Genomic DNA, 24,313 nt, shown 5'->3' with positions numbered 1-24,313 from the left:
ATTTATTTATGTATTCTCTTATCTTTTTAACTTTGCTAGAATACGGCATCATATTTTTTCATCGAAAGTAGAAAAAATGCTTAGTTTATAAAATTAAAATCTTGGATTTCCTAAAAGTTTTCTTCCGCTAATTTTGCGCCCCCTCACTCTTGCGCCCTTGGCGGGCGCCTCTTTCGCCAACCCCTAAATACGTCCCTGTCTGCACACAACAGCTGATCGGAGCCATTATACCTAACAACAAAACGCGAAATAAAATGTGCATTTTAGACCCGTTGGATAAACAGTACAATCAGAAAATCTCTACCTTACAATCAGAAAAACTTAACTTTAACTTTAAAAAGGTACTCGATTACAAAATAACAAAAATATCAAAAAACACGACTGAATAATATTATTCTTTTTATGGTGACACAAACAAACACAAACTAATACCGACCATAATGACTGAACACAGACAGCGCAGGATTTGTCAAAAGTCATGTTCCACCAATCACGATGCCGAAATCAGCGCCTCGCACACCCTCTGACAAATTTGAAGTAAACTAAATACGATTACATTTTTTTATAAGAGTGCGCGGGGCATGCTACGACGGGTTTTGATGTCGTTGATAGTACCTGAGCACCTATCACTTCAACGACTAATTTCGAATTTCGAAGAGTTCCCTTGACTTGAGCTGGGCTGACTAACAGAGCTGGCTTGATATTCGCTGAATTCACCAATACTAGAGCTAAGAGCCAGCTTCACCAAGATGCGGCTTCTAGCTCCAACCATATTAGGAAAAGTCTTTTTCTGTTATTCCTGCAACAAATAACGAGTTAATAATTTGTCAAATGCAATAGCTCCTATGTCAATATTATATTATCGAACTATGATTCTTGCAAAATCTGTTTTCTCAACAAAAATATTCAAAAATTTCAATTATTTTATACAGAAAAGTTAATTATTATAAGTGATTTAAACTTTAAATAAATCTTATTGTAAAACATTATAAAACTATGATCATTAAAGTTTGAACTTGAAAAACATAGCAAAAGTGAGGTTAGTATTTTGTTTGAAGTAAATTATTTAACAGTTATCATTACAAATACAAAGTATTATTATTATTATTTGTGAGGTTAAATTATATTAAAGAAAAAGAGTTAAATACTTACACAACTGGGTACACGACACAATAATGATGCTTGAATAAAAACAATACAAAATAAGTCTCACGCCACGGCAATATAATGACATACGACCATTTGCATTAACCAAAACAGAGACCTCTGACATTGGCCTTATTGCAACTAATTCTGATTGGTCGATACACGTAGGTAGGGTTACCATAATTTATTAAGGCCAAATCCGGACAGGGGTAGTCCAAGGGGTTATAGAAAATGTAAAAGGTGAATTTGACACATTTTCTGAATGGCACAATTAAAAGTACAGCTGTTTCGCTACAATATGCAACTAACATCGAAAATCTCTGCCGGTTTAAAATACATATACACATATGAAATACACCTATAAAATACATATACACATATGTTTTAACATACTTTAGACCTAAGGTGCTGCGCAGAATGAAATTTCCCACCGTTGGGCCTAGTATTTTCCATTCTTTTTTAGGAAAGAAAAAATCCGGACATTTCTCATATCCGGACGCCAATCCGGACATCTCTTTCAAATCCGGACTGTCCGGACGAAATCCGGACGTATGGTAACCCTACACATAGGAGTTTTTGGAAACGTTGGAGAAGCGTGTTTTGGATACTTACATGTCAAAAAAGAAAAAATATATTTTATTGACATTCGACCTTTTGCATGTACCACGACGATATCTTGTTTATTTTTTTGGAATATGCAGTTTTCTTAGTAATGAACTTGGAGATACGAATTTTTCATGTAAATTAAAAAGTACATACGAAACATCAGAAAGTTTACTGAAAAACTTAAAAATGTTAATATTTTCATAAGTAAAGGTTAAATTCAAAACCAAAAAGTTGGGTTTCTGGTTCTACTTGATTGACACCATCGTATGAAAAAGAAATACAAACAATGTCTGACAAATTAGGTTTATTTGAGGATAAAAGTAAATAAACTAAAATAAACAAACCTTTTTTCTAAGTGTTTATTTTTGCGGTAACTCATCATAAACTGAGTGATAGCTAGGGAGCAAACTTGTTTTTAAAGCTTGAACATGATTGTATTTTTCCAGAGAAATTTTTCTTTCTCTAAGTTTTCCCGTGATTGCTATCGACGCAAATGTTTTTCAAGCTCAGTGCATGACAGTTATAGACGGGGGGCTATCAGACAGAAGTTCAGCCACGATTTTCTGAGTCCTACCCTTTGCAATACTGGAAGGTTAGAGAAGGTACTTACAATTTGTGGAAAAGTCCACGGGTTTCCTAAGAAAATTAGATTTGAAATAGTGAAATCGTTGAATTATCCACGTTCGTCTGCCCGTCAGTCTGTCTGTCCGTGAACTCAACTTCTCCGTCATTATACCAGGTAGAATACAAATGAGGTGTCAAATGAAAGCTTATAATCCAAGGATGGTACTAAAGATGAGAAAATTGACCTAGGCTTTCTGTCCGTACGACCGCGAATGTAACTCAGTCTCTACAAGAGGTAGAATGACAAATAAGGTTTCAAATGAAAGCTTATAATCCAAGGATTGTACTAAAGATAAGAAAATTTACCTAGACTGTCTGTCCATCCGACCGCAAATATAACTCTGTCACTACGCCAGGTAGAATGACAAATGAGGTGTCAAATGAAAGCTTGTAATCTACGGATGGTACTAAAGATGAGAAATTGGACCTAGGCTGTCTGTCCGCACGACCGCGAATGTAACTCCGTTACTACGCCAGCTAGAATGGCAAATGAGGTGTCAAATTAAAGCTTAATAATCCCAGGATGGTACTAAAGATGAGAAAATTGACCTAGGCTGTCTGTTCGCACCACCGCGAATGTAACTCCTGTCACTATACCAGGTAGAATAACAAATGAGGTGTCGAATGAAAGCTTATAATCCAAAGATGGTACTAAATTTGACCTAGACAAAAGAGAAGTCAATAAATTGCTGGTGTGGGAACGTAAAATCATTCGAATGATATATGACCCTTCCAGAGACAGCGTGACAAACGAATGGAAACGCAGATACAATAACGAGCTAGAGTCTATTCGGAAAAGAAAATCTAGTCAGATATATAAATGCCAATAGACTCGGTGGACAGAGCATGTGATACGCAGTAACGACAATCGGCTTATAAATAATGTGTTCTGGCAAAGGCCAGATGGAAGAAGGTCTGTGGGGCTGCCTAGAAAAAGGTGGAAAGATGCAGTCAAAGAAGATCTAGAGAAAATGGGAGTGCGACGATGAGAATTAGTGACACAGGACCGCCAAACATGGAAGGCAATAGTAAAAGCGGCAAAGACTCACGAAGAGTTATAACGCCATTGATGGCCCATAGAAAGAACTTTGAGAAAGAACATGAAAGAACTTTAACGTTCGCCCATACTGCTTTCTCACCTGATATGGAGTATTGGAAATATTTACCCGTAACAGAATTTTCCATTGCAGTCCAGTCGTATACATCTGATGTGTCTATCTCTTTTACCTGAAATTGTTTGTTTTTCTTTGTTCGCCACTTGAACTACAGCGACTAGTTGGCTAGAGACCTAAAGATGGTTTTGTTTTGTTTCTCCACTTTCCTCAGAAACTTCTTCAGTAGGCCTATTAAACGTTTGCTCATTTATTTTGTGCCTTTTAGGATTAGGCTCATCTGGTTCAAAACTGTTTTCTGAATGCAAGTCTGAGTTCAATAAGCAAAATCACTAGGTCTATTATCCAAATGGAAAGTAAGTATTTCTCTACCACCTAGCTTATGTAGTGCTAAAGTGGAATTTTCGATTGGTAAAGTAACATTTTTGTCATTACCTAATTGAACATTAGGCTGAAGTTCCTTCCTATCTGGCGATGTTTTTTTCGCTAGCAGGCGCCCCATTTCCATTGTGCTCACGTCAGATATAATTTGGCTCTTCAGTAGTGTCAAATGAAACTTGATTTGGAACAATATTCTCAAAAACTGAGCCAGACGTTATCTGAAAAAGAATAACAACCTGTAAAAATAAAAAGGTGAACTGGTCTGTTAATTATTTTCAGCAGGTTTTTATTCTAACGATAGGCCTGTATTTATGAACGTTATAAACGATTTAAACAAGTATCAATTTGAGGTTAAACTAAAAAGTAAGTTGTCAACTCTTAACCTTCTATTAGCTGTAACGAGGGACAGTAAATGTTTCCTATTCCTTCGTTTAACTTATTTACAAATTCATCCATGTTAATCATACAAGCAATTATTGTTTAACAATAAAAATAATAAAAAACAGCAGTGTCTTGTAGATACTGCAAAATACTGACTGTATGCTTATGCTGTACTCGCAGCAATCCAAATATTCCTACAATATAGTCCAGGCAATACTGTAACATTTGATTATATTACTGTATTGCTCTGAGTATTATACAATTATTCTAGAGCAACAGCGTAACATTTTTAGTTATTGTTCTATTACCCTGTAATATAAGGTCTTTAACACGTTCGCTACCAGGGGTGTATTTAGGTTTCGTCCTGCTGGACCTAACATAGATTATGACAAATTCACTAAGAAAAACCTTTTCTGATTGTAACTTACCTAATCTGAGATAAAAATATGCAATTCCTGTGGGATTTTTTGATGCGGCTCATATATGAGACGCTGGTCTATAGCATAACCGGTAATATTATAGACCATATGTCTCATATATGAGACATAAAAAAACTTACAACTTTAAATAAATTTAATTATTTTTATGTCACAACAGAAATAAAATAAGGTATTCTGGTAAAAAAAAAAACAAAAAAAAACAAGAAACTAAAAAAAACCAAATCTGATGTGTGTGGTAAAAAAAAGCATTTGGTGGTTGCCTTCGTGATTGATACTCTTGAAAACATGGATTACGCACAACCCAATCAATTGTCCAGATTTGTCTTTACATTTCTCGCAAACAAAGAATGTCAGGGTCCTTTTCTTTTTTGAGGAACAAATCCGACACCTTCTTATAGTCAGTCAGATAGTCAAGTATCAGCTGCTCCCTGAATTCTAAGTACTTAATTTTTTTTTTCCTTAGCAACATTATGCAAATAGGTACCATTCCATAAGCATACATCGACAAAATGAAAAAATAATTTTAGGTACCATCTAATAGTTTTTCTGGGTGTCGTATAATATGAGAGCATTTGGTCGCTTCTATCAACACCGGACATACGTTTGTTATAGTCGACTACTACACTGGGTTTTTCGTGTTCTACTCCTCGTTTATTAGTTGTTTTTTGAGATCCAGGTCCATGCAATGTTATATCATAAGCACATCGCGCTTGTCCTTCCACTTCAAAACCATCAAATTTTTCTTTTTTCTGAAAGTGCTCTCTCCTTTGCGTAATTTGTAGTCAATTACCACTTTTGGGTTTCCTTTCCGGTTTTTTCTCAATGTTCCTACCACACGAGTCTTGTTTTTATAAAGGAATTCTGCAAGTTTTACACTATTGTAATAATTATCTAAGTACAATGTGTGACCTTTTCCAAAATATTGCTCCGCAAGTTTTGTAACTACAGCTTGTGCATGGCCAATCTTATTGTTCACTGTGTCCTTTCCGGTATACACTAGACACTCCAAAACAAAGCCCTCTGGGGTGCAAAGTTCATACAGCTTTATTCCGTATTTCGCACTCTTATTGGGAATATATTGGCGAAATATTAATCGTCCACGCCAAAGCAGCAAGGCTTCGTCTAAGGAGAGATCTCTTCCAGGATATAAAACTTTACGCATGTTTTCAAAAACATGGTCTGCAACTTTTTCAATTTTGTGCAAACGGGAAGTTTTTATATCATCTTTCTTGGTAAAACACAAACACCGTAGAATCTGTTCGAATCTATTCCTCGACATGATATTTCCAAATATTGGGTGGGAATATAGTGGATTCGTACTCCAGTAGCACTTAATGTTTGGCATTTTTATGTTTCCCATTAGCATGCATAATGCGAGAAAACGGCGGAATTCATGGGGAGTAGTTGGTTTCCATTTATTCATTGTAGAATGCTTCGGTGTTACATTGCCAATAACTGACAGTGCACGTAAATTAATCCACTCGCAAATTTTTTGAAACAACTCGTCATCAAACAATAGTTCAAATATATCTTTGGGAGTACATTCTTTTGATATATCTATTTTCAAACATTCAATTTCTGAAAAATCGAACACCTCCGGTTCATCGTCGATTTCGAGCCAGTCGCTGTCATCTTGATTATTTACTGGTGCACTGTCCATTTCAGGAACATTTTCATCAAGATCACTAACTGCTTCATCACTGGTATGTTCCGAGTCACTAACTGGATTTTGTTCTACACTAGAACCCGATTCTGATGAAGGCTTGTAGCTACTGCCGTAATCTAAAAACATTTCAGGAATTTCATCAGGTTCTAGTATATCAGAAAGACTGTCATCATTTTCTGAGTTCATAATTCGGGCCGCCTCTTCTAGAAGCTCCTTTTCTGTTAGAATAGTTCTTTTATACATCACAGCAAAACCCTGAAAAAGTTATTCTCTAGCAACATTCAAAGGGGTTTTACTACGTATGTTACGTGTAAATATGAAATAACAATACGAACCTTCTTACCTACGAAATCTAGTAATCGCAACAGCATATGTACAAAATCTTTATTTAGAGACTATGCGTTTCATATATATGACGACTGTTTTTAGGCTTATTACTACTATTTAGAATTGGCAATAAAATAATAAGCTGGTGTAGTATTTTATTTTAGTAAACACAGCCTTTTATGATTTTCTTTCTTTGAAATAGACCATGCACCTGAAATAAGAAATATTTCGTAACATAACCTCACTTTTCAAGTTTAGACCGACAGCGTTTTGTTTTATTTGTAGTAATAATCGTTGTATTGTAGTGGAATATCATACAAAATATCATACATAATACTAGGTAAAACAAACATACTTACATGGGCTAAAAACAACAAAAAAACACAGCACAATTCAGAGACAATGTTGCACACGTGCTCGCTAAATTTCTACTAAACGGTAGGAGCTGCACACAGACCATCTGACTCATATATGCGCCGCACTTTTCTATAGACTACGTCCAAAACGCAATACGCTATCTGCGAACGTAACTGTTTTATTCGACATTTCGAGCGGTGGGATCTCCGGCTCAAATGTGTGACGCTGGTCTGTGCGAAAAATCCGTGTGGCTCATGTATGAGCCGCTTGGTAGCGAATGTGTTAAGCACAGAATCATAGTAACATATGATGGAATTATAAATTGAAAAAAAAATATTTTAAGATAGTACAGTGTTAATCTGAAAAGAACCATCATTCACTCACAGGAATTTAATTTTATCTAAAAATATACAAATTTTGTGATGTTACAGTATACCACTGATACAGCGTGATGGAGATTAGTTTTCTACAGAATTTTCGATTTATACGAGTGCTTGATAATAATTTTTTATTACTAGCTGATTCTTTAGCCATTTCATGAAAATGTTTGGTAATATTTTTTGTTAAATGATTGGCACATCCGATTTTTCTTATTTTACGGCAATAATAAACCTCTTAAAGAATTTTTAAGTGGACACTGGAATCACCATCACCAATGAAGGTTGTGCATACTTTCACTTAAAACTTAAAAAACCTTCAGTAAGTATATCAGCCTCCATTGCTGGTGATAATCTGTACAATTTTTGACAAATATGAGTAGGTTTCATAGTTTGTTTTCTTTCGATAAGTGCACATACACCACGAAACTTATTGCAATTTCCTTCAAAAAGTAGTTTTTTTGTATGAACTCCAATAATGCTTGCTATGCCGGATTTTGACGTGCATTTATGTCAATACGAACGGTGACTCCATCCACCATGAACATAATGAAGGGAAATAGTCAAACAGGCCAAGATGCATCCAAGATTATAATGTCATAAAAAGAAAGAAGAAGAAATACCATGACAAATTATTTGCCCAAATTGATATTATTTTCTACACGAAATTGTAAAGAATGCGGAGCTCTTGTTCTTTTACAATTTGATTTCTCCCTTAATGACACATTTGAAGAAGTTTGTATTTTTGGATATGCAAGATCCTCCAGCCTTTGCCTTTTATGGGGTCGACCACTATTAGAAAGCGATCGCCCACATATTTTTATTTTCCTGCGGGAAATGGATGTCGGCTGGACTCATATACGGTTGTCTCCTTGCAGATTTTTTTTAATATCAGAGGATTACCAGCTCCCGTATATTTTCCAAATGTGTGTAATCCTAAGATTAAAGCTAAATCTGTTTTAGCAGCAATAGTTGCAAGTTCATGAAATTTCTTAATAGCATCGAAATACAGCTCGGGATTTTTCATAGACTTATCTTTAAATAATTCTGATACTTCCTGAATCATTTGACAGCCTTCATCAACATTAGCAACATTTACATTACAATTAGGTTGTGGGAACTCTATCTCACTATTGTTTAAGGGAATTTGTAATGAACGGGACTTATTGATAAGGGAAAAATCAGAAGAAGATTTGTTTGCTGCTGAACTAGTCAAGAAGGCAAACCATTCTTCATTTTTGGGTGATTTTCCATAAAGAATTTTAAACAAGATTATTTTTGCTGTGGGATCTGCAAAAGGTATAAATTGCGATGATGTCAAATTGAACTGTTTTACAACTGCAAGCTAATGCTTGCAAGGAGCGCCTTGACTGCCTACAGTACATGAACATAGTTCATCACTATAATTGACGAAATATTTTTTATCACCTGACATTACTTCAAATATATTCAGGTCAATTTGGATACAGTTAAGATTTTCGATTTTTTCATCATTTCGAAAATACATACTTCGATTTCTTAACTCCCTCTGATCGGTTGTTTATTAGGGCACCTTTGAGTTCACTCCCGTCTTGAGCAGGTAGCTATTTTATTAGTCGAGTTCACTCACGACACTATTTGAATTCACCCCCGAGCGATTTTACAATTAAGGATGATTAAAGGATATTGTTTTATTTAAACATTGTTGCCATATAGTACTAAAATTTATTTTACTATTACGTTATTAAATTCTGAAGAAATAAAAAATAATAGGGGCGGGGGACTTTTCTTCTAAAAATAAGTGAAATAGTAAGTGTAGGTATAAATGTAATTATTTTCATAAATTTGTTTCATTTAAATTAATTTTTTTTTAATTATTATATCATGTTTTATCATTTATTTAAATATTTATACAAAATTTTTTCAGAATTTCTTAAAATAAAAATATTCACGAGTAATTACTGTTTTATTTTAGAAATTAAGATAAACCTATTTGATGAAAAAATAATATCAAATATGCATGTTGTAAAAAAAGTAAGCGTGGCAGTTATAACAATTTCATCTTTACTCTAATGTATGTATTCAATGAAACTTAGTGACCAAATATTAACAAGGACATAACAATGAAACTTTGTTTTCTTGAATTAACACAAAGTTACATTTTTAAAAATCATCCCAATTAGATGTAGATCTGCAAGAACGTCCAATAAGAAATATACTTTTAAACGAATGATTTGTCAACAGTGTCAAGATTTTAAGGTATAATAATTACTTATACCACCTTATACTAATGAAGGCTTAAAATCGCCTGGGAGTGAATTCAAACATTACCTTTTACGGAGTCAGGTAATATTCATATTTTGGGAGCAAACTTTATTTTCGTCCCGTTTATTATATCGCTTATTTTCCTTTCATAATAACTTTCTAAACTGCTTGTTAAAAAATCGAAAGCTTTTACTCGATTTAAGATTTTATCTTTTATAATTCTAAAACCTGGTTCACAAAAATTATTTGTATTATTTCCCCTAGTTATTACCTTAAAATGATATAATGCTCATTCTTGAGACCTTTTAACAAAGTTTTCGAAATATTTCATCAAATTGGGATATTTTTTGACAGTATCACATTCCATAAAACTCATTACTTTGTCATGAAAATCATCTTCAGAAGGTGAATGTAACAGACTATTAAAATATTTATAAATTGGAAGCCTATCGTCTGCATGAATTTTATGTTTATTATCCCATAGATAACGCATTATTGCCTGAAGCACATGAAACTTACATAATAAAAGAGTGGAATTAGGAAAATATGTTTTTTATGCAGCTCTTTCTGCAGCACTGTCATCTGTCATGATAATACTGGGAAATGAATTTCAAAAACTATCACTATTTAAAATAGTTTTAAAAAGATTTATCCCTTTTGTAATAACATTTTCACACTCACTGTACATCATAATAATTCCTACAGGTAAATCACCAACAACTGTGGGACATAACATTAAAAACTCTGCTGTTATGCCTGTCCATGTTACCAGATGAGTCTATAAACATAATTTCACCTGATGATCTTTCATATTTATGAACTCTTTTCATTAGCGGTGAGCATATACACGCAACTAAATTTTCTACATCTTCTGACATTATTGCACATTGCACTCCACATTTTGCATTATATTGTTCAATAAACAATTTTAAAGAAGCAACCACTTCACTGCCTGAAGGATCAACATATTGTTTATTAAATATTTTATAATAAAGTTCATAGCACCATCTATGTGTGTGACATTTTGACCCATCTGCCACAATTTTATAATATTCCTTTTCATACTTCTCTTGCAATTCAGACTTATAAATATTTCCTTTCGAAAAGAGCTTTGTAAATTTTTCTATAACATTATCTGAGGGAGTCCTACGTCATAAAGCAGTGCAACTAGTATTAGGTGGTTGTGGGTATACTTCAAAAATATCTCTGTTGGGTATTCTGACAAATATATATCCTTACCCCTATAATAAAATGAAATATAATAATTTACACAAATTATTTGTGTCAATATACCTTTTCATATTTTGTTGCTTAACAATTATTATAATTTTTGCATTACAACCAGTATGTTTGGAATGAGGGGCCTTAACCTTATGTGTCTCTGGCCATGTGTTATGGATACACCGATACTGCTTCTAAAAATTAGGATTCATTAACATTATTGACACTTTCCTGGGGTCCGGACAGATAATCCCGGACAAAAAATCCCCAGAAATTATCCCCGGACAAAAAATTCCCACAAATAATTCCCGGACAAATAATCCTCGGACAAAAAATCCCGGACAGATAATCCCCACACATTTTTGGACAAAATATCCCCACAAAAAATCCCGGACAAAAAATCTCCAAGAAATATTTTTGCCGAATAAAGTTGTCAAATGAATGTTTATAATCCAAGGATGGTACTAAATATGAGAAATTTGGCCTAGGCTGTCTGTCCGTCCGACCGCGAATATTCCTCCGTCACTATACCAGGTAGAATAACAAATGAGGTGTAGAATAAAGGCTTATAATCCAAGAATAGTACTAAAGATGAGAAAATTGACCTAGACTGTCTGTACGTCGGTCCGTCCGACCGCGGATATAACTCCTATGTCACTACGCCTGCTAGAATGATACATGAGGTGTCAGATGAAAGCTTATAATCCAAGGATAGTACTAAAGATGAGAAATTTTACCTAGGCTGTCTGTCCGTCGCGTCGGTCCGTCCGACCGCGAATATAATTCCTCCGTCACTATACCAAATAGAATGACAAATAAGGTGTCGAATGAAAACTTATAATCCAAGGATCGTACTAAAGATGATAAATCTGGCCTAGGCTGTCTGTGTCTGTCCATCCGACCGCGAATATTCCTTCGTCACTATACCAGGTAGAATAACAAATGAGGTGTCGAATGAAAGCTTATAACCAAGGATGGTACTAAAGATGATAAATTTGGCCTAGGCTGTCTGTCCGTCCGACCGCGAATATTCCTCCGTCACTATACCAGGTAGAATGACAAAGGAGGTGCCGAATGAAAGCTTATAATCCAAGGATGGTAGTAAAGATGAGAAATTTGACCAAGGCTGTTTGTCCCTCGGCGGTCTTTCCGACGCGAATATAACTCCTCCGTCACTGTACCAGGTAGAACGATAAATAAGGGGTCGAATGAAAGCCTATAACCAAGGATGGTAATAAAGATGATAAATTTGGCTTAAGCTGTCTGTCCGTCCGACCTCGAATATTCCTCCGTCACTATACCAGGTAGAATAGCGAATGAGGTGTCGAATAAAGGCTTATAATCCAAGGATGGTACTAAAGATGAGAAATTTGGCCTATGCTGTCTGTCCGGCTGTCCATCCGACCGCGAATATTCCTACGTCACTATATCAGGTAGAATATCAAATGAGGTGTCGAATGAAAGCTTATAATCCAAGGATGGTACTAGAGATGAGAAAATTGACTTAGACTGTCTGTCCGTCGGTCCCTCCGACCGCAAATATAACTCCTTCGTCACTATTCCTGTTAGAATGACACTTGAGGTGTCAGATGAAAGCTTTTAATCCAATGATAGTACTAAAGATGAGAAATTTGACCAAGGCTGTTTGTCCGTCAGCGGTCTTTCCGACCGCGAATATAACTCCTCCGTCACTGTACCAGGTAGAACGATAAATAAGGGGTCGAATGAAAGCCTATAACCAAGGATGGCAATAAAGATGATAAATTTGGCTTAGGCTGTCTGTCCGTCCGACCTCGAATATTCCTCCGTCACTATACCAGGTAGAATAGCGAATGAGGTGTCGAATAAAGGCTTATAATCCAAGGATGGTACTAAAGATGAGAAATTTGGCCTACGCTGTCTGTCCGGCTGTCCATCCAACCGCGAATATTCCTACGTCACTATATCAGGTAGAATATCAAATGAGGTGTCGAATGAAAGCTTATAATCCAAGGATGGTACTAGAGATGCGAAAATTGACTTAGACTGTCTGTCCGTCGGTCCCTCCGACCGCAAATATAACTCCTTCGTCACTATTCCTGTTAGAATGACACTTGAGGTGTCAGATGAAAGCTTTTAATCCAATGATAGTACTAAAGATGAGAAATTTGACCTAGGCTGTCTGTCCATCTGTTAGTCCGACCGCGAATGTAACTACTCAACTACTCCGTCATTATGCCAGGTAGAATGACAAATGAGGTGTCGAATGAAAGCTTATAACCAAGGATGGTGCTACAGATGATAAATTTGGCCTAGGCTGTCTGTCCGTCTGCCCATCCGACCGCGAATATTCCTCCGTCACTATACCAGGTAGAATAACAAATGAGGTGTCGAATAAAATATTATAATCCAACTAGCTATAATACCCGGCTTCGCCCGGGAGTTGATATGAGATTACGCGGTAGTTGCAATAAAAAAATAAACTATGACGTAATAGTAAAAAAATTTATTGAAAACATTCGCTCATTTTTTACACTATTTGCTTATAAACAACGTTTTTCATTTTACTGTCTGGAGTATATATATATATATATATATATATATATATATATATATATATATATATATATATATATATATATATATATATATATAGATTTTTCGGATTTCCTACCCTTGAGCAAGCTACATATAGCTGACCGTGAGAGAAGCAGGGTTCTTTGAGGTTAATGCCACAATATTTTAAAGTTTGTCCTTGCGCTTTGTTAATTGTAAAACTAAAAGCTAATTTAATTGGAAATTGCAATCTTTTAAATTGAAATGGCAATTCAGAAGAGATCAGTGGTATTCTAGGTATAAATACTGTTTGTCCTTTGTTCTTTCCAGAAATAAGTTCAGCTTCAATAATATTATTCGATAGCTGTTTTACGATCATCCTCGTTTCATTACATAGTTTTGGAGAGCTGAGATTTCTCAGTAGTATGATTGGAGATCCAATTTTCAGACGAAGGCAGTGTAATGGCATTCCTGGTACTTGTAAAGAGTTCAGAAATTCTGTGGGTAAGTTGACACTTTCCTCGCTGGATACCATCGTGTCCATCGATTTATATATTCTCTCTTCACCAGGTATTTTCTTTAGAATATTAAAATTGATATCGTCAACAACATTATTTTTAGTAGCCAAAATTGTTCTTTGAAATAACCACTCTACGTTGGTATAGTTCTGAACAAAATTTGGATAAATTTTGTCGATTAGATCGTTTTCAGTAGTGGCTATGTTACAGAAATCACTATTGAGTTCAATGAGGCCGGTCGTTTGGTTAGTAGGATATGTGTCTTCACCTATTTGTAAAAGTATTTTAGCAAAATGTGCTGTTGTTTCATCTTTTGATAATTCAACTCTCATGTTTTTTGTTAATTGCAGTATTTGTACTTGTGACCAGAGATGTGACTTTTTTAAGCATGCATTGATTTCGTCTGCTGGTGTTGACTTGGGAATAACTGGAAGTGTTTGTCGAAAATCTCCCGACAGTATGAGTAGAGCTCCTCCCATTATTTCAGAGTTTTTTCGCAATTCTTGTAATGTTCTGTCCATTGCTTCAAGTGATTTTTTATGGGCCATGGTGCATTCATCCCATAAGATAACTTTAGCTTGTTTTAGACATTGACCCCGTCCAGATTTTCCTGAGATTTTACATACCGGGAATTGTTGTTCTGCTATATTCAACGGTAGTTGTAAAGCAGAATGGGCAGTTCGTCCTCCTTCCATAAGTGTGGCTGCAATGCCGGATGATGCTAGTGCCAGTGCGATGTGTTTTTTAACACGTATTTCTGCCAGTATTAGATTTAGTAGAAACGTTTTACCGGTGCCTCTTGGTGCGTCCAAGTAAATAATTCCACCAGTGTTGTTAATTATCCGGTCCATTATAACGTCGTAAACTTTTTTTTGATTGTCATTGAGGAGTGGTTTGTTGTGAGCAATGTATTCAAGCAGTTCATTGACGTTGTAGCTTTTTTCCTTTGTAATTTCGTAGTTTAACACACTGAAAGCATTTCTTTGTGGTGCTGGCATTCCAAGTTCTACTAAAGCCTGGTTATTTATTGCTAAACATTTATCTTCTAAGCGAATGAGTGTTTCATTGAAGATGTCATCATTGAATTCTATAGTCAGTTCTGGATTAGTTTGTCGGATTTGGTACAATATATCATCACTCATACTCCTCTTGAAAGCGTCCCATAGTTGTTTTGGGTTCGATGGGTTACATGTTGTTAGAATTATGGCGAATAACTCTCGAAGTTGTTCAGCTGAAGCTATGAGTGTAGCTTCTTGTAGTGTTAATTCCCAGTGGTTATCGTTTTCCAATAATCCTAAGCGTTGGCATGCTTCTCTGTACGTCTGGCATAGGTAGCCGTTAATAGTCCTGAGATCTGTGAAACTTGTTGGTCCCCGTATTTCGTGTAACAACATCCGGAGATAGAAACATTCGGCATTGTTTGGATGTACAGTGTATACTCGACCTATTGTGTCAGCTTTCATGATTTCTGGATGACCCTCCTCTGGCATTCCTTGTTTTCGTCGTTGAAAAATTTTCCTTGTTTTGTCCCACGTATAATAAATAGGGACGTCAACATACAGTAATGTCTTTGCGAATGAATCCGTTTGGCACAGTTGGAAAAAAGCTGTTAATGTTGTGTTCTCAGGTGGTTCGCTTGCAATTTTTCTAGCCGAGTCTCTTGTGAAGTAAACTCTTTGTCCATTCTCCAAATGTACTGCTAGATGCTGCACAGCTGGTTTGCGTTCATGTATGGGAAAACTAAAAATCCTCCATACTGCTTCGTTACTGTTGATGTATCTTCCCATTTGGTACATAAGAATCTCATCATTTCTGTTATTTTGTTCGCTATTTTGGACTATTTGGAATACTGCCATATCGCTACCTTTGTTTACGTACTTACATATGTATTTAATAGATTTTACTGAATTGCAGTATTCAACGTTTATGTGAGCTTGGAACATTTTCGAAAGTAGTGGGTTATATGGTACTACCCATTGGTTATCTATTTCCAGTTCGTCTTTGCCTTGTATTCTTATTTTTGCTGTGAAGCCACCATTTTTCGGTGATCGTCTTCTATATTTCGGATAGCCGTCTTCTTCAGTTTTTGTATCATCCAAGTATGGTTTTGGATATTTTTTTGTACATTTTCCATCACTCATGCATGGTGCATTGAAGTTTAATGATCCACATGGTCCGTGAATCATGTTTTTCACTACTATGTTGTACAGTTCCGGATCTTTTTGTAGATCGGGAAATTCTGCTTGGATGATTTTGTCAATATCCGTGGGATAAATTTTATCGTGTAGCCATATGAGATTGTGTGAGTGAGGTAATCCTCGTTTTTGCCAATCAATTGTATACATCCAGCATCGAACGGTTCCAAAGATGTGGTATTTTGTGATGACTTCAATAAATCTTTTTTGTTTTTGTCGAAAAACTCGGGCTATTATGTCGTGTCGATCCATGGAGGTTTGTCCGTATTTTAGTTGTTCTTTGATGTCTGGCCATGATGAGTTGCATGTAAATGTTATGAAGAGATCAGGTCGTCCATATTTTCTTACGTAAGTCATGGCATCTTGAGTATATTCATGCATATGTCTTGGACTTCATGTGTATGATGAGGGTAAGATTACCATTGTTCCAATATCGTCAATATTGCCGTCATTCATGATCGCGTCTCGAAGATGGATGTATTCTTCTGTGCGTAGTTTCTTCTGATTCAGTCTTATGTAAAGCATCCGTTCTGCTTCTATTTTTGCGTACATATCTACCAGAAATTGTTGAAATAAACGGCGAGTGTTGAGTATGTGATTGTATGTTTCATTGTCTCTGATCATTAAGCGGTAAGCATAGAACTCCTTGGAAGTGACTTTTTTGTTTGTTTCTATGCCTGTTTCAGGATGCACTTGTTTTATATTGAAATGGTATCCGTCCTCTCCGTGCAGAAATATTAATGGATATTGAAGAGCATCATAGGAACGGTGTGTCTCTGCAATGCGTTGTAGTCCTTTTCCTCTTCGTTGTACAATTATGTCACGGCTTGTATTTTCATTGTCTACAATTACGATGGCAACTTCATCTATCTGAGGTACATTAAATCTACGTTCGTGCTCTCCAGGTGGTCTTTTATCGGCTCGAATTACAATTTTATAGTCATCAGAAATCATGCGGTCTAATGTTGTTTTGAATATGTAAATCAATTGATTGTATCTGTGTAAGATCTTCTGTACATTTCGGATTATTTCGCGACTCAATCCATTAAAATTTGTGCATCGTTGATCAATTTCTTGTTCTTCATTTCCGATGAAATATACTTGCAGAAATTTATAGTCTTCGTTAGGCATTGGCAGTAACGATCCTATTTTGTGATAAATTTGCCCCTGAATTGAAAATACATATTCAAATTTATTTCTATTAGTGTTGGTCGAAGTAACACCGAAAGAAGTCATTTGAAAGCAGGAGTTATATGATCTTATATTTTGAAGAAAGTGTTTTGATTCTTGTGTTTCCCCGGTCATGTAATGTAGAAATTCCTGTGGAGGTGCTTCCAGTGGTGGTAGTCGAATTTTTCCATTCATGCAACAGAGACCTGCTGTTTCTTTACTGAATTTTTGCGCGTGGCAAAATTGGCAAATGTTATCCATTTTTCCGATCACAACATGTTTATGATTGTAATATTTTTTCGTCGGTTCGTAGTGGAATGCTTCCTTTGTTAAATTATCTTTTAAAATTCTCGATTCTTCTATACTTTCGTTCTCTTTTCTTTCTTCATTTTTTGTGCTTCTCAGAGTTCTCATCCTAGTTCGTTGATTTTGTAAACGTGCTTCGCGCTCTTCTTCCGTTTCATTTCTTCTATGTTCTTTTTGTTTCCGCCGTTTCGCTGCAGAACTGGCAAGATCTCCTCCATTTTTACGTGTAGGCATTGTATTCTGTAAAATATAAATTAAATAAACATTTTATAGACAAACAATTAAAAGAAAAAGAAAAACAACCATTAGAATTAATTAAAGACACTATTAATTATCTTTTCAAAAATAATTATTTTTTCAAAAATAATTAATATAAATAATTAATAATCAAACTGAGAACTTCCTTTTTCTGAAGTCGGTTAAAAATACTTACATTTGATATTTCACAATAAAGGCTCACAGACGACTTTTTTCTTCTCGGCTTCAAAATCGAGAATTAATTAAACACACTATTAAAAATACTGACACGTGATACTTCAAAATAAATGCTCACAGATAACTTCTTTCAGTTCCTTTCGCAATCGCTTTTCAAATCGAACTAACTCTGGCGGGTGATACCGGGCCCTTATATATTCAGAGAGCTAGGCTCTAGCATATTCGGAAAAGTTCGAGAGTATTTTCTTTTACACATTCTAGAATGTACTCGACATTATCGTCCGCCGTAACAATAAGTTCTGCAGCTATAGCATAAGTAGTAAAGGCGCGAAATTTGAAAACTTAAATTTTTAAATATTTTCAGAATTAATAATTAATAATTTGAATAACTAAACTTATCTCGCTTCAACTCCAAAATAAAAGCTACTTAATGCTGTATAAATACACAAAATTTAATAACTTTATTATAGAAACAAATGTAATTTAAGACTTTGTTGAAATTGGAATTTCAAATTTCGCGTCATTGCTACACATGCTGTAATTGCCCGCAGCGCCATTCGAAACGCAACTCAAATAATCGTTGTTCTGAATGGAGTTCAACTACTCGACAACAGATGGCGCCACTACTTCACTTAATTTTCAAGTTGAGGAATTGGAAAAGCCCTTATATCTTTAAAAATACGCCCTTTAAGTTAAAACGGGAACTTACTTGTTCGAGGGGGGATAAAGGGCTACGATAAAGTCCCTTTATCGTATCGGGAATCCTTTTTAAGTTTTATCGGCACACACATTTTATCAACTTAGTTTTATTATATATAATGATGAAGGTACAAAAGATGAGAAATTTGACCAAGGCTGTCTGTCCGTCGGTCTGTCCGACCGCGAATATAACTATACTAGGTAGAATGAGAAATAAGGTGTCGAATGAAAACATAATCCAAGAATCGTACTAAAGATGATATATTTGACCAAGTCTGTCTTCCGTCAGTCTGTCCGACCGCGAATATAACTCCTCCGTCATTGTACCAGGTAGAATGACAAATAAGGTGTCAAATGAAAGCTTATAATCCAAGGATGGTACTAAATATGAAAAAATTGACCTAGGGTGTCTGTCCTTATGTCCGTACGACCGTGAATGTAACTCCGTCACTACGCCAGGTTGAATGTCAAATGAAAGCTTATAATCCAAGGATGGTAATCCAAGGTGGCGACTATAACTCCTCCGTCACTATGCCTGCCAGAATGACACATGAGGTGTCAGATGAAAGCTTATAATCCAAGGATAGTACTAAAGATAAGAAATTTGACCTAGACAAAAGAGAAGTAAATTAATTGCTGGTGTGGGAACGTAAAATCCTTCGAATGATATATGGCCCTTGCAGAGGCAGCGTGACAATCGAATGGAGACGCAGATACAATAACGAGCTAGAGTTTATTCGGAAAGGAAAATCTAGTCAGATATACAGGGTGTCCAGAAACTCTACCGACAACCGAAGACAGGAGATTCTTCAGATAATTTTAAGACAATTTAACTCAATTCACTTAGTCCGAAAATGCTTCCTACGGGAGCTAGAGCTCTTTGAAGATGGCGTCTTGTAAATAGTTCTTCTTAAATACCTCCAGAACGCTTCTATTTAGAAAAACAAAAATTGGTACGCTTATCTATCTTCCAGCTATAAATCTAATCCATCTATTGCGAATTTCTAGTACCGATCATAGGCGTCCGTTTTGGGTATGGCAACGGATATTTTATCGCATAACTTTTTTATCTTTAACTTTTATGCATTTTTGACATTGGATTATTAAATTGTGAGGTATTCTAGTACAAAAAGGTACTCTTGCTTTAAGCAGGTAGAAAACACCGTTTTCTAGAAAAATTGATTTGAAAATTTTTTGCTTTTTGAATTAAAAAAAAAAATTAAAAAAAACTGTTTAGAAAGACGAAAACTGGTACATTTATTTATATTCCAGAGATAACTCGATTTCATTAATTGCGAATTTCTAGTACTGGTCATAGGCGTCCGTTTTGGGTAGGTCAACAGTTATTTAATAACATAACTTTTTTGTCTTTAATTTTTGAGCATTTTTGACACTAAATTATTAAATTATGGGGTATTCGAGTACTAAAAGTTACTCTTACTTTATGTTGGTAAAATACATCGTCTTTTTTTAAAGTTATTTCAATTTTTTTTTTCAAATTCCAAAAACAAAAAACTTTCAAATCGATTTTTCTAGAAAACGGTGTATCATACCGACTTAAAGCAAGAGTACCTTTTAGTACTAGAATACCTGATAGTTTAATAATCTAGAGTCAAAGATGCTTAAAAGTTAAAGACAAAAAAGTTATGCGATAAAATAACCGTTGCCCTACCCAAAACGGACGCCTATGACCGGTACTAGAAATTCGCAATGGATGGAATCGATCCATCTCTGAAAAGTAAATGTGTATACCAATTTTTGTTTTTCTAAATAGAAGCGTTCTGGAGGTATTTAAGAAAAACTAATTACATGACGCCATCTTCAAAGAGCTCTAGCTCCCTTAGGAAGCATGTTCGGACTAGGCGAATTGGGTTAAATTGTCTTAAAATTATCTGAGGAATCTCCTGTTTTCATTTGTCGGTAGAGTTTCTGGATACCCTGTATAAAGGCCAATAGACTCAGATGGACAGGGCATGTGATACGCAGTATCGACACTCGCTTTATAAACAATGTGTTCTGGGAAAGGCCAGATGGAAGAAGGTCTGTAGGGCGGCCTAGAAAAAGGTGGAAAGATGCAGTCAAAGAAGGTCTAGAGAAAATGGAAGTCCGACAATCGGTATTAGTGGCACAGGACCGTCAAACATGGAAGGCAATAGTAAACACTGCAAAGACTCACGAAGAGTTGTAACGCCATTGATGATGATGATGATGATGATGATGATGATGATGATGAAAATATCCCCACAAAAAATCCCCAAGAAATAGTTGCTGCGGAATAGCTCTCGTAAAAGTTTTTTCCGTGCCCCAAACTTAATTTTTCTAATTTTGAGGGGGGTTCAATAGTAGTGTAAATTTAAAATATCGACTGAATTCCGCTGTTGCACTAGCCGCCGCTTGATTTTAAACGAGAACCGGTTTTGCTCAATGTATCCGCCATTTTCAACTTTTCGACAAAAAAAAGTATGAGAACTAAAATTGTTGATATGTAATGCAATTTTCTATAATTTTGTATATTATAATTTTTTATGAGGTCGATATTTTCCGAGTTATGGGGGAAAACAGTGACAGTTAGAGCATAACTATTGAATTATCTCGTTAATTATTAGTTTTACGACAAAAATGTAGGTACCTATACAAAAATAGAGAGAATTAACTTTTACATAATTTTGATCTTTTCATTTTTTTTACGAATATTTAAAATTGTTTCAAATATGATTTCCTAGAATTTCTTTTTGACAATTTTTTTCGTGCGGTTAATATTTTCCGAGTTAAGGCTCCCCCAAACCAACGCGAATTATTCGCAGCGGATTCGTGACGGAAAGTTCGCAGTCGAATTCCTGACGGAATTCGTAAAGAACTTCATATTGAAGCGAATATATTCGCGTTATACTCGTATGTGTCTAGTTTGAGAAGAGTTGGTGACAACGAAAAACAAAGAATACTACTCAGTGATCTCAATTCTTCACAAAAATGTATACATCATCAGATGAAGAAGAAGCTCTTGTAATGTTAGCAATGGAGGACGACAATTCAAGGTAAAATTGTTATCTATAGTTATCCTAAAACAACAATATGGACTATATTATGAATTTAATCTTAGGAAAAGAAGAAAATGGGTTCATGATATCAATCTAGAAAGACTGAAATGTGGGGAATATCACACGCTGATGCCTCAATTACGAAAAGACGATAAAAGATGCTACATTTATTTTAGAATGACAATAGATTGTTTCGATGAACTGTTGCACCTTGTAGAAAATAATATTAGAAAATCAGACACGAATTACCGAGAAGCTATTTCTCCCGAAGAACGGTTGGCCATAACATTAAGGTAAGAAAATGAAAAAAAAACTGCAGGCATTATTTATATCATTAATTTACTACAGTAAAAGAGAATAAGGATCAAAATAACTCTAAAATATACTTTATGTATTGTAAGGGTCAAAGGAATTGACATAGTTGGAAACTGATGGATTATGAGAAGCTGCTTGGTTGCAACTCTGCGCCAAGTTGTGTAGTGTAATATAATTATTTTCACAATTCACTTCATAGAACCCAGAAGTATTCGATTGTTTATGTAATGCAGTGTCATTTGGTGAAGGTAGGGATACAACCGAAATACTTCCGACGGAAGAGGGGTTTTGATAGGTGTCTGTACTTTCAGCTCTAGATTGATGGCTATTCAAAGAACTTTCCTCCAATTGAAGCAACTCCTGCTCCATGATAACTTGCGCAATCTTCATTTTTGTTTCAATTTGCCTTCTAGGAGAGAAAGATTTTACCGTAGAAGCATGAGCCAAAAACAGTTGATCGGTAGCATCATGCACTACTCTCTTTTTGCTCTCAAAATAACTTATCATATCTTTCACAGTTGTGGATGGCTCAGAATTGCGTTTTCTGTTTGTTCTGCCTGTAGAAGGAGTTTCATTTGAAAGAGTAACCCTAGGAGCTTCATTTCGAGTAGGTTTCGATGAGGAGGGTTGAATCTTATTCTGGGAATCATCTGTCTGAGTTGTTAGTAGATTTTTACTACACGTTGGTTTCTGTACTGCGGAATTTTCATCCGTTAATATATTTTCGGGTGATTCTATATTTGGGAATGCTTCAGATTCTTGTGTATCAACATCTGTGACATTGGATGCAGTCTTAGCAAAATTTAGGAACGGTTTGAACGATTCCATATGATCTGCCCATATCCATTTTTTTTTATCGCTTGCCGCTTGTCCAGTTCTAGTTTTATTAGTTCTTATGTACTTAGCGTACGTATCGCGCAGATTCCTCCATTTTTTTTAAATCTCATCCCCTGAAACAAAATACTCTTTTTTAGGTATCTGGCTACCGGAGATACATTTTATACAATAGGCCATAGTTTTAGAGTCGGGTTTTCGACTGTAAGTGCCATAGTTGTAGAAGTTTGTGAAGCTTTATGTAGAAATTTGCAACATATTTACTTGCCCGAACCAACTACAGAAATATGGAAAAAATCTGAAGAAGGTTTTAGAAATACCTGGCGATTCCCAAATTGTATTGGTAGCATCTATGGCAAGCATGTTACTATCAAGTGTCCAGACAAAACAGGATCTAATTATTGGTGTTATTTGAATAAGTTTTCTACAGTATTAATGGCTATTGTTGGCCCAGATTATAGATTCATTTCAGTTGATATTGGCGGTTTTGGTAAAAACAGCGACGGTGGAATATTCGAAGCTTCCAACATGGGAAGAAGATTTGAAACAAATCAGATGGGTGTACCTGAGCCGAAAAATCTCTCAGGCCAGAATGAACTTTCCCCCCATGTCTTAATTGTAGACGAAGCCTTTGCACTAAAACCATACTTGTTGAGGCCCTTTCCATACAGTCAAAGCAGAACAGATATTTTCAAGGAAAATTATAATGTGAGGCTCTGTAAAGCGAGAAGAGTAGTAGAAAACGCTTTCGGAATATTGGCACAAAAATGGCGTATATTCTACAGACCAATGGAAACAAAAATTGATACTAGTATTCTCATTGTGAAAACTGCATGTATTTTGCATAATTTTCTAAGGACAAAAAAATGTGATGATAGATTCATAGAACTTTTAGATCCACCAGAGCCTGAACTTGGAGCATTTCAAAATTTGGACAATGACCCAAGGAGAGCTGCAAGACTGGCATTTTCTGTTCGAGAAAAATTTGCCACGTATTTTAATTCAGGACTATGAATAAATTGTTCACGATGAAAATAATGGACTCTTCTTGCAGTAAATATAGTATTGTTTAGGCCTCTGCTTTTCTTTAGTCTTAGATGTAGAAAAATAAACCAATACAAATCGTAAAACTACTCACCATTTTCGCCCATTTCTTCTCCTATTCTAGTCCAAATCTTGTCCTTTTTCCTTACATTTTTATAATCTTCATGAGAAAGGTCATAGAGAATAGGATACTTTCGAACCAACTCAATAATTCTCTCCATTTTCAATTTTTTCACATGCGAAACCGATAAAAACGCTGTCGAGTGCGAACTAAGATTCCGGAAGAATAAATACGCAGACAAAACGCATGCCCGAACGACGAAAATCGTACTTGTCTGAACT

At 35.5% G+C, this 24,313-nt stretch overlaps 2 protein-coding genes across 2 annotated transcripts; one reads left to right on the top strand and one right to left on the bottom strand.

Annotated features, from left to right (window-relative positions):
• Positions 1–16,523: 16,523 nt before the first annotated feature.
• LOC126891061 (uncharacterized) lies at positions 16,524–17,840 on the bottom strand. The gene has a single exon (XM_050660239.1). The coding sequence runs from the start codon at positions 17,838–17,840 to the stop codon at positions 16,524–16,526; it is 1,317 nt and encodes a 438-aa protein (XP_050516196.1).
• Positions 17,841–21,653: 3,813 nt separating this feature from the next.
• Positions 21,654–24,067, top strand: LOC126892144 (uncharacterized). The gene is made up of 3 exons (XM_050661606.1): positions 21,654–21,775; positions 21,841–22,071; positions 23,068–24,067. Exons 1-3 carry the CDS (start codon positions 21,711–21,713, stop codon positions 23,939–23,941), a joined length of 1,170 nt encoding a protein of 389 aa, XP_050517563.1. The 5' UTR covers positions 21,654–21,710; the 3' UTR covers positions 23,942–24,067.
• Positions 24,068–24,313: the final 246 nt, after the last annotated feature.

Source organism: Diabrotica virgifera, chromosome 9 (genome assembly GCF_917563875.1).
Source record: "Diabrotica virgifera virgifera chromosome 9, PGI_DIABVI_V3a".
NCBI lineage: Eukaryota > Metazoa > Arthropoda > Insecta > Coleoptera > Chrysomelidae > Diabrotica > Diabrotica virgifera.
This window is presented reverse-complemented; position numbering and strand designations above follow the sequence as displayed.

Coding starts and splice junctions, on each gene's coding strand:
- LOC126891061 (XM_050660239.1), bottom strand. CDS start 17,840: ATGCCTACACGTAAAAATGGAGGAGATCTTGCCAGTTCTGCAGCGAAA.
- LOC126892144 (XM_050661606.1), top strand. CDS start 21,711: ATGTATACATCATCAGATGAAGAAGAAGCTCTTGTAATGTTAGCAATG. Junction 21,776..21,840: donor ATGGAGGACGACAATTCAAG/GTAAAATTGTTA, acceptor ATTTAATCTTAG/GAAAAGAAGAAAATGGGTTC. Junction 22,072..23,067: donor CGGTTGGCCATAACATTAAG/GTAAGAAAATGA, acceptor ACTCTTTTTTAG/GTATCTGGCTACCGGAGATA.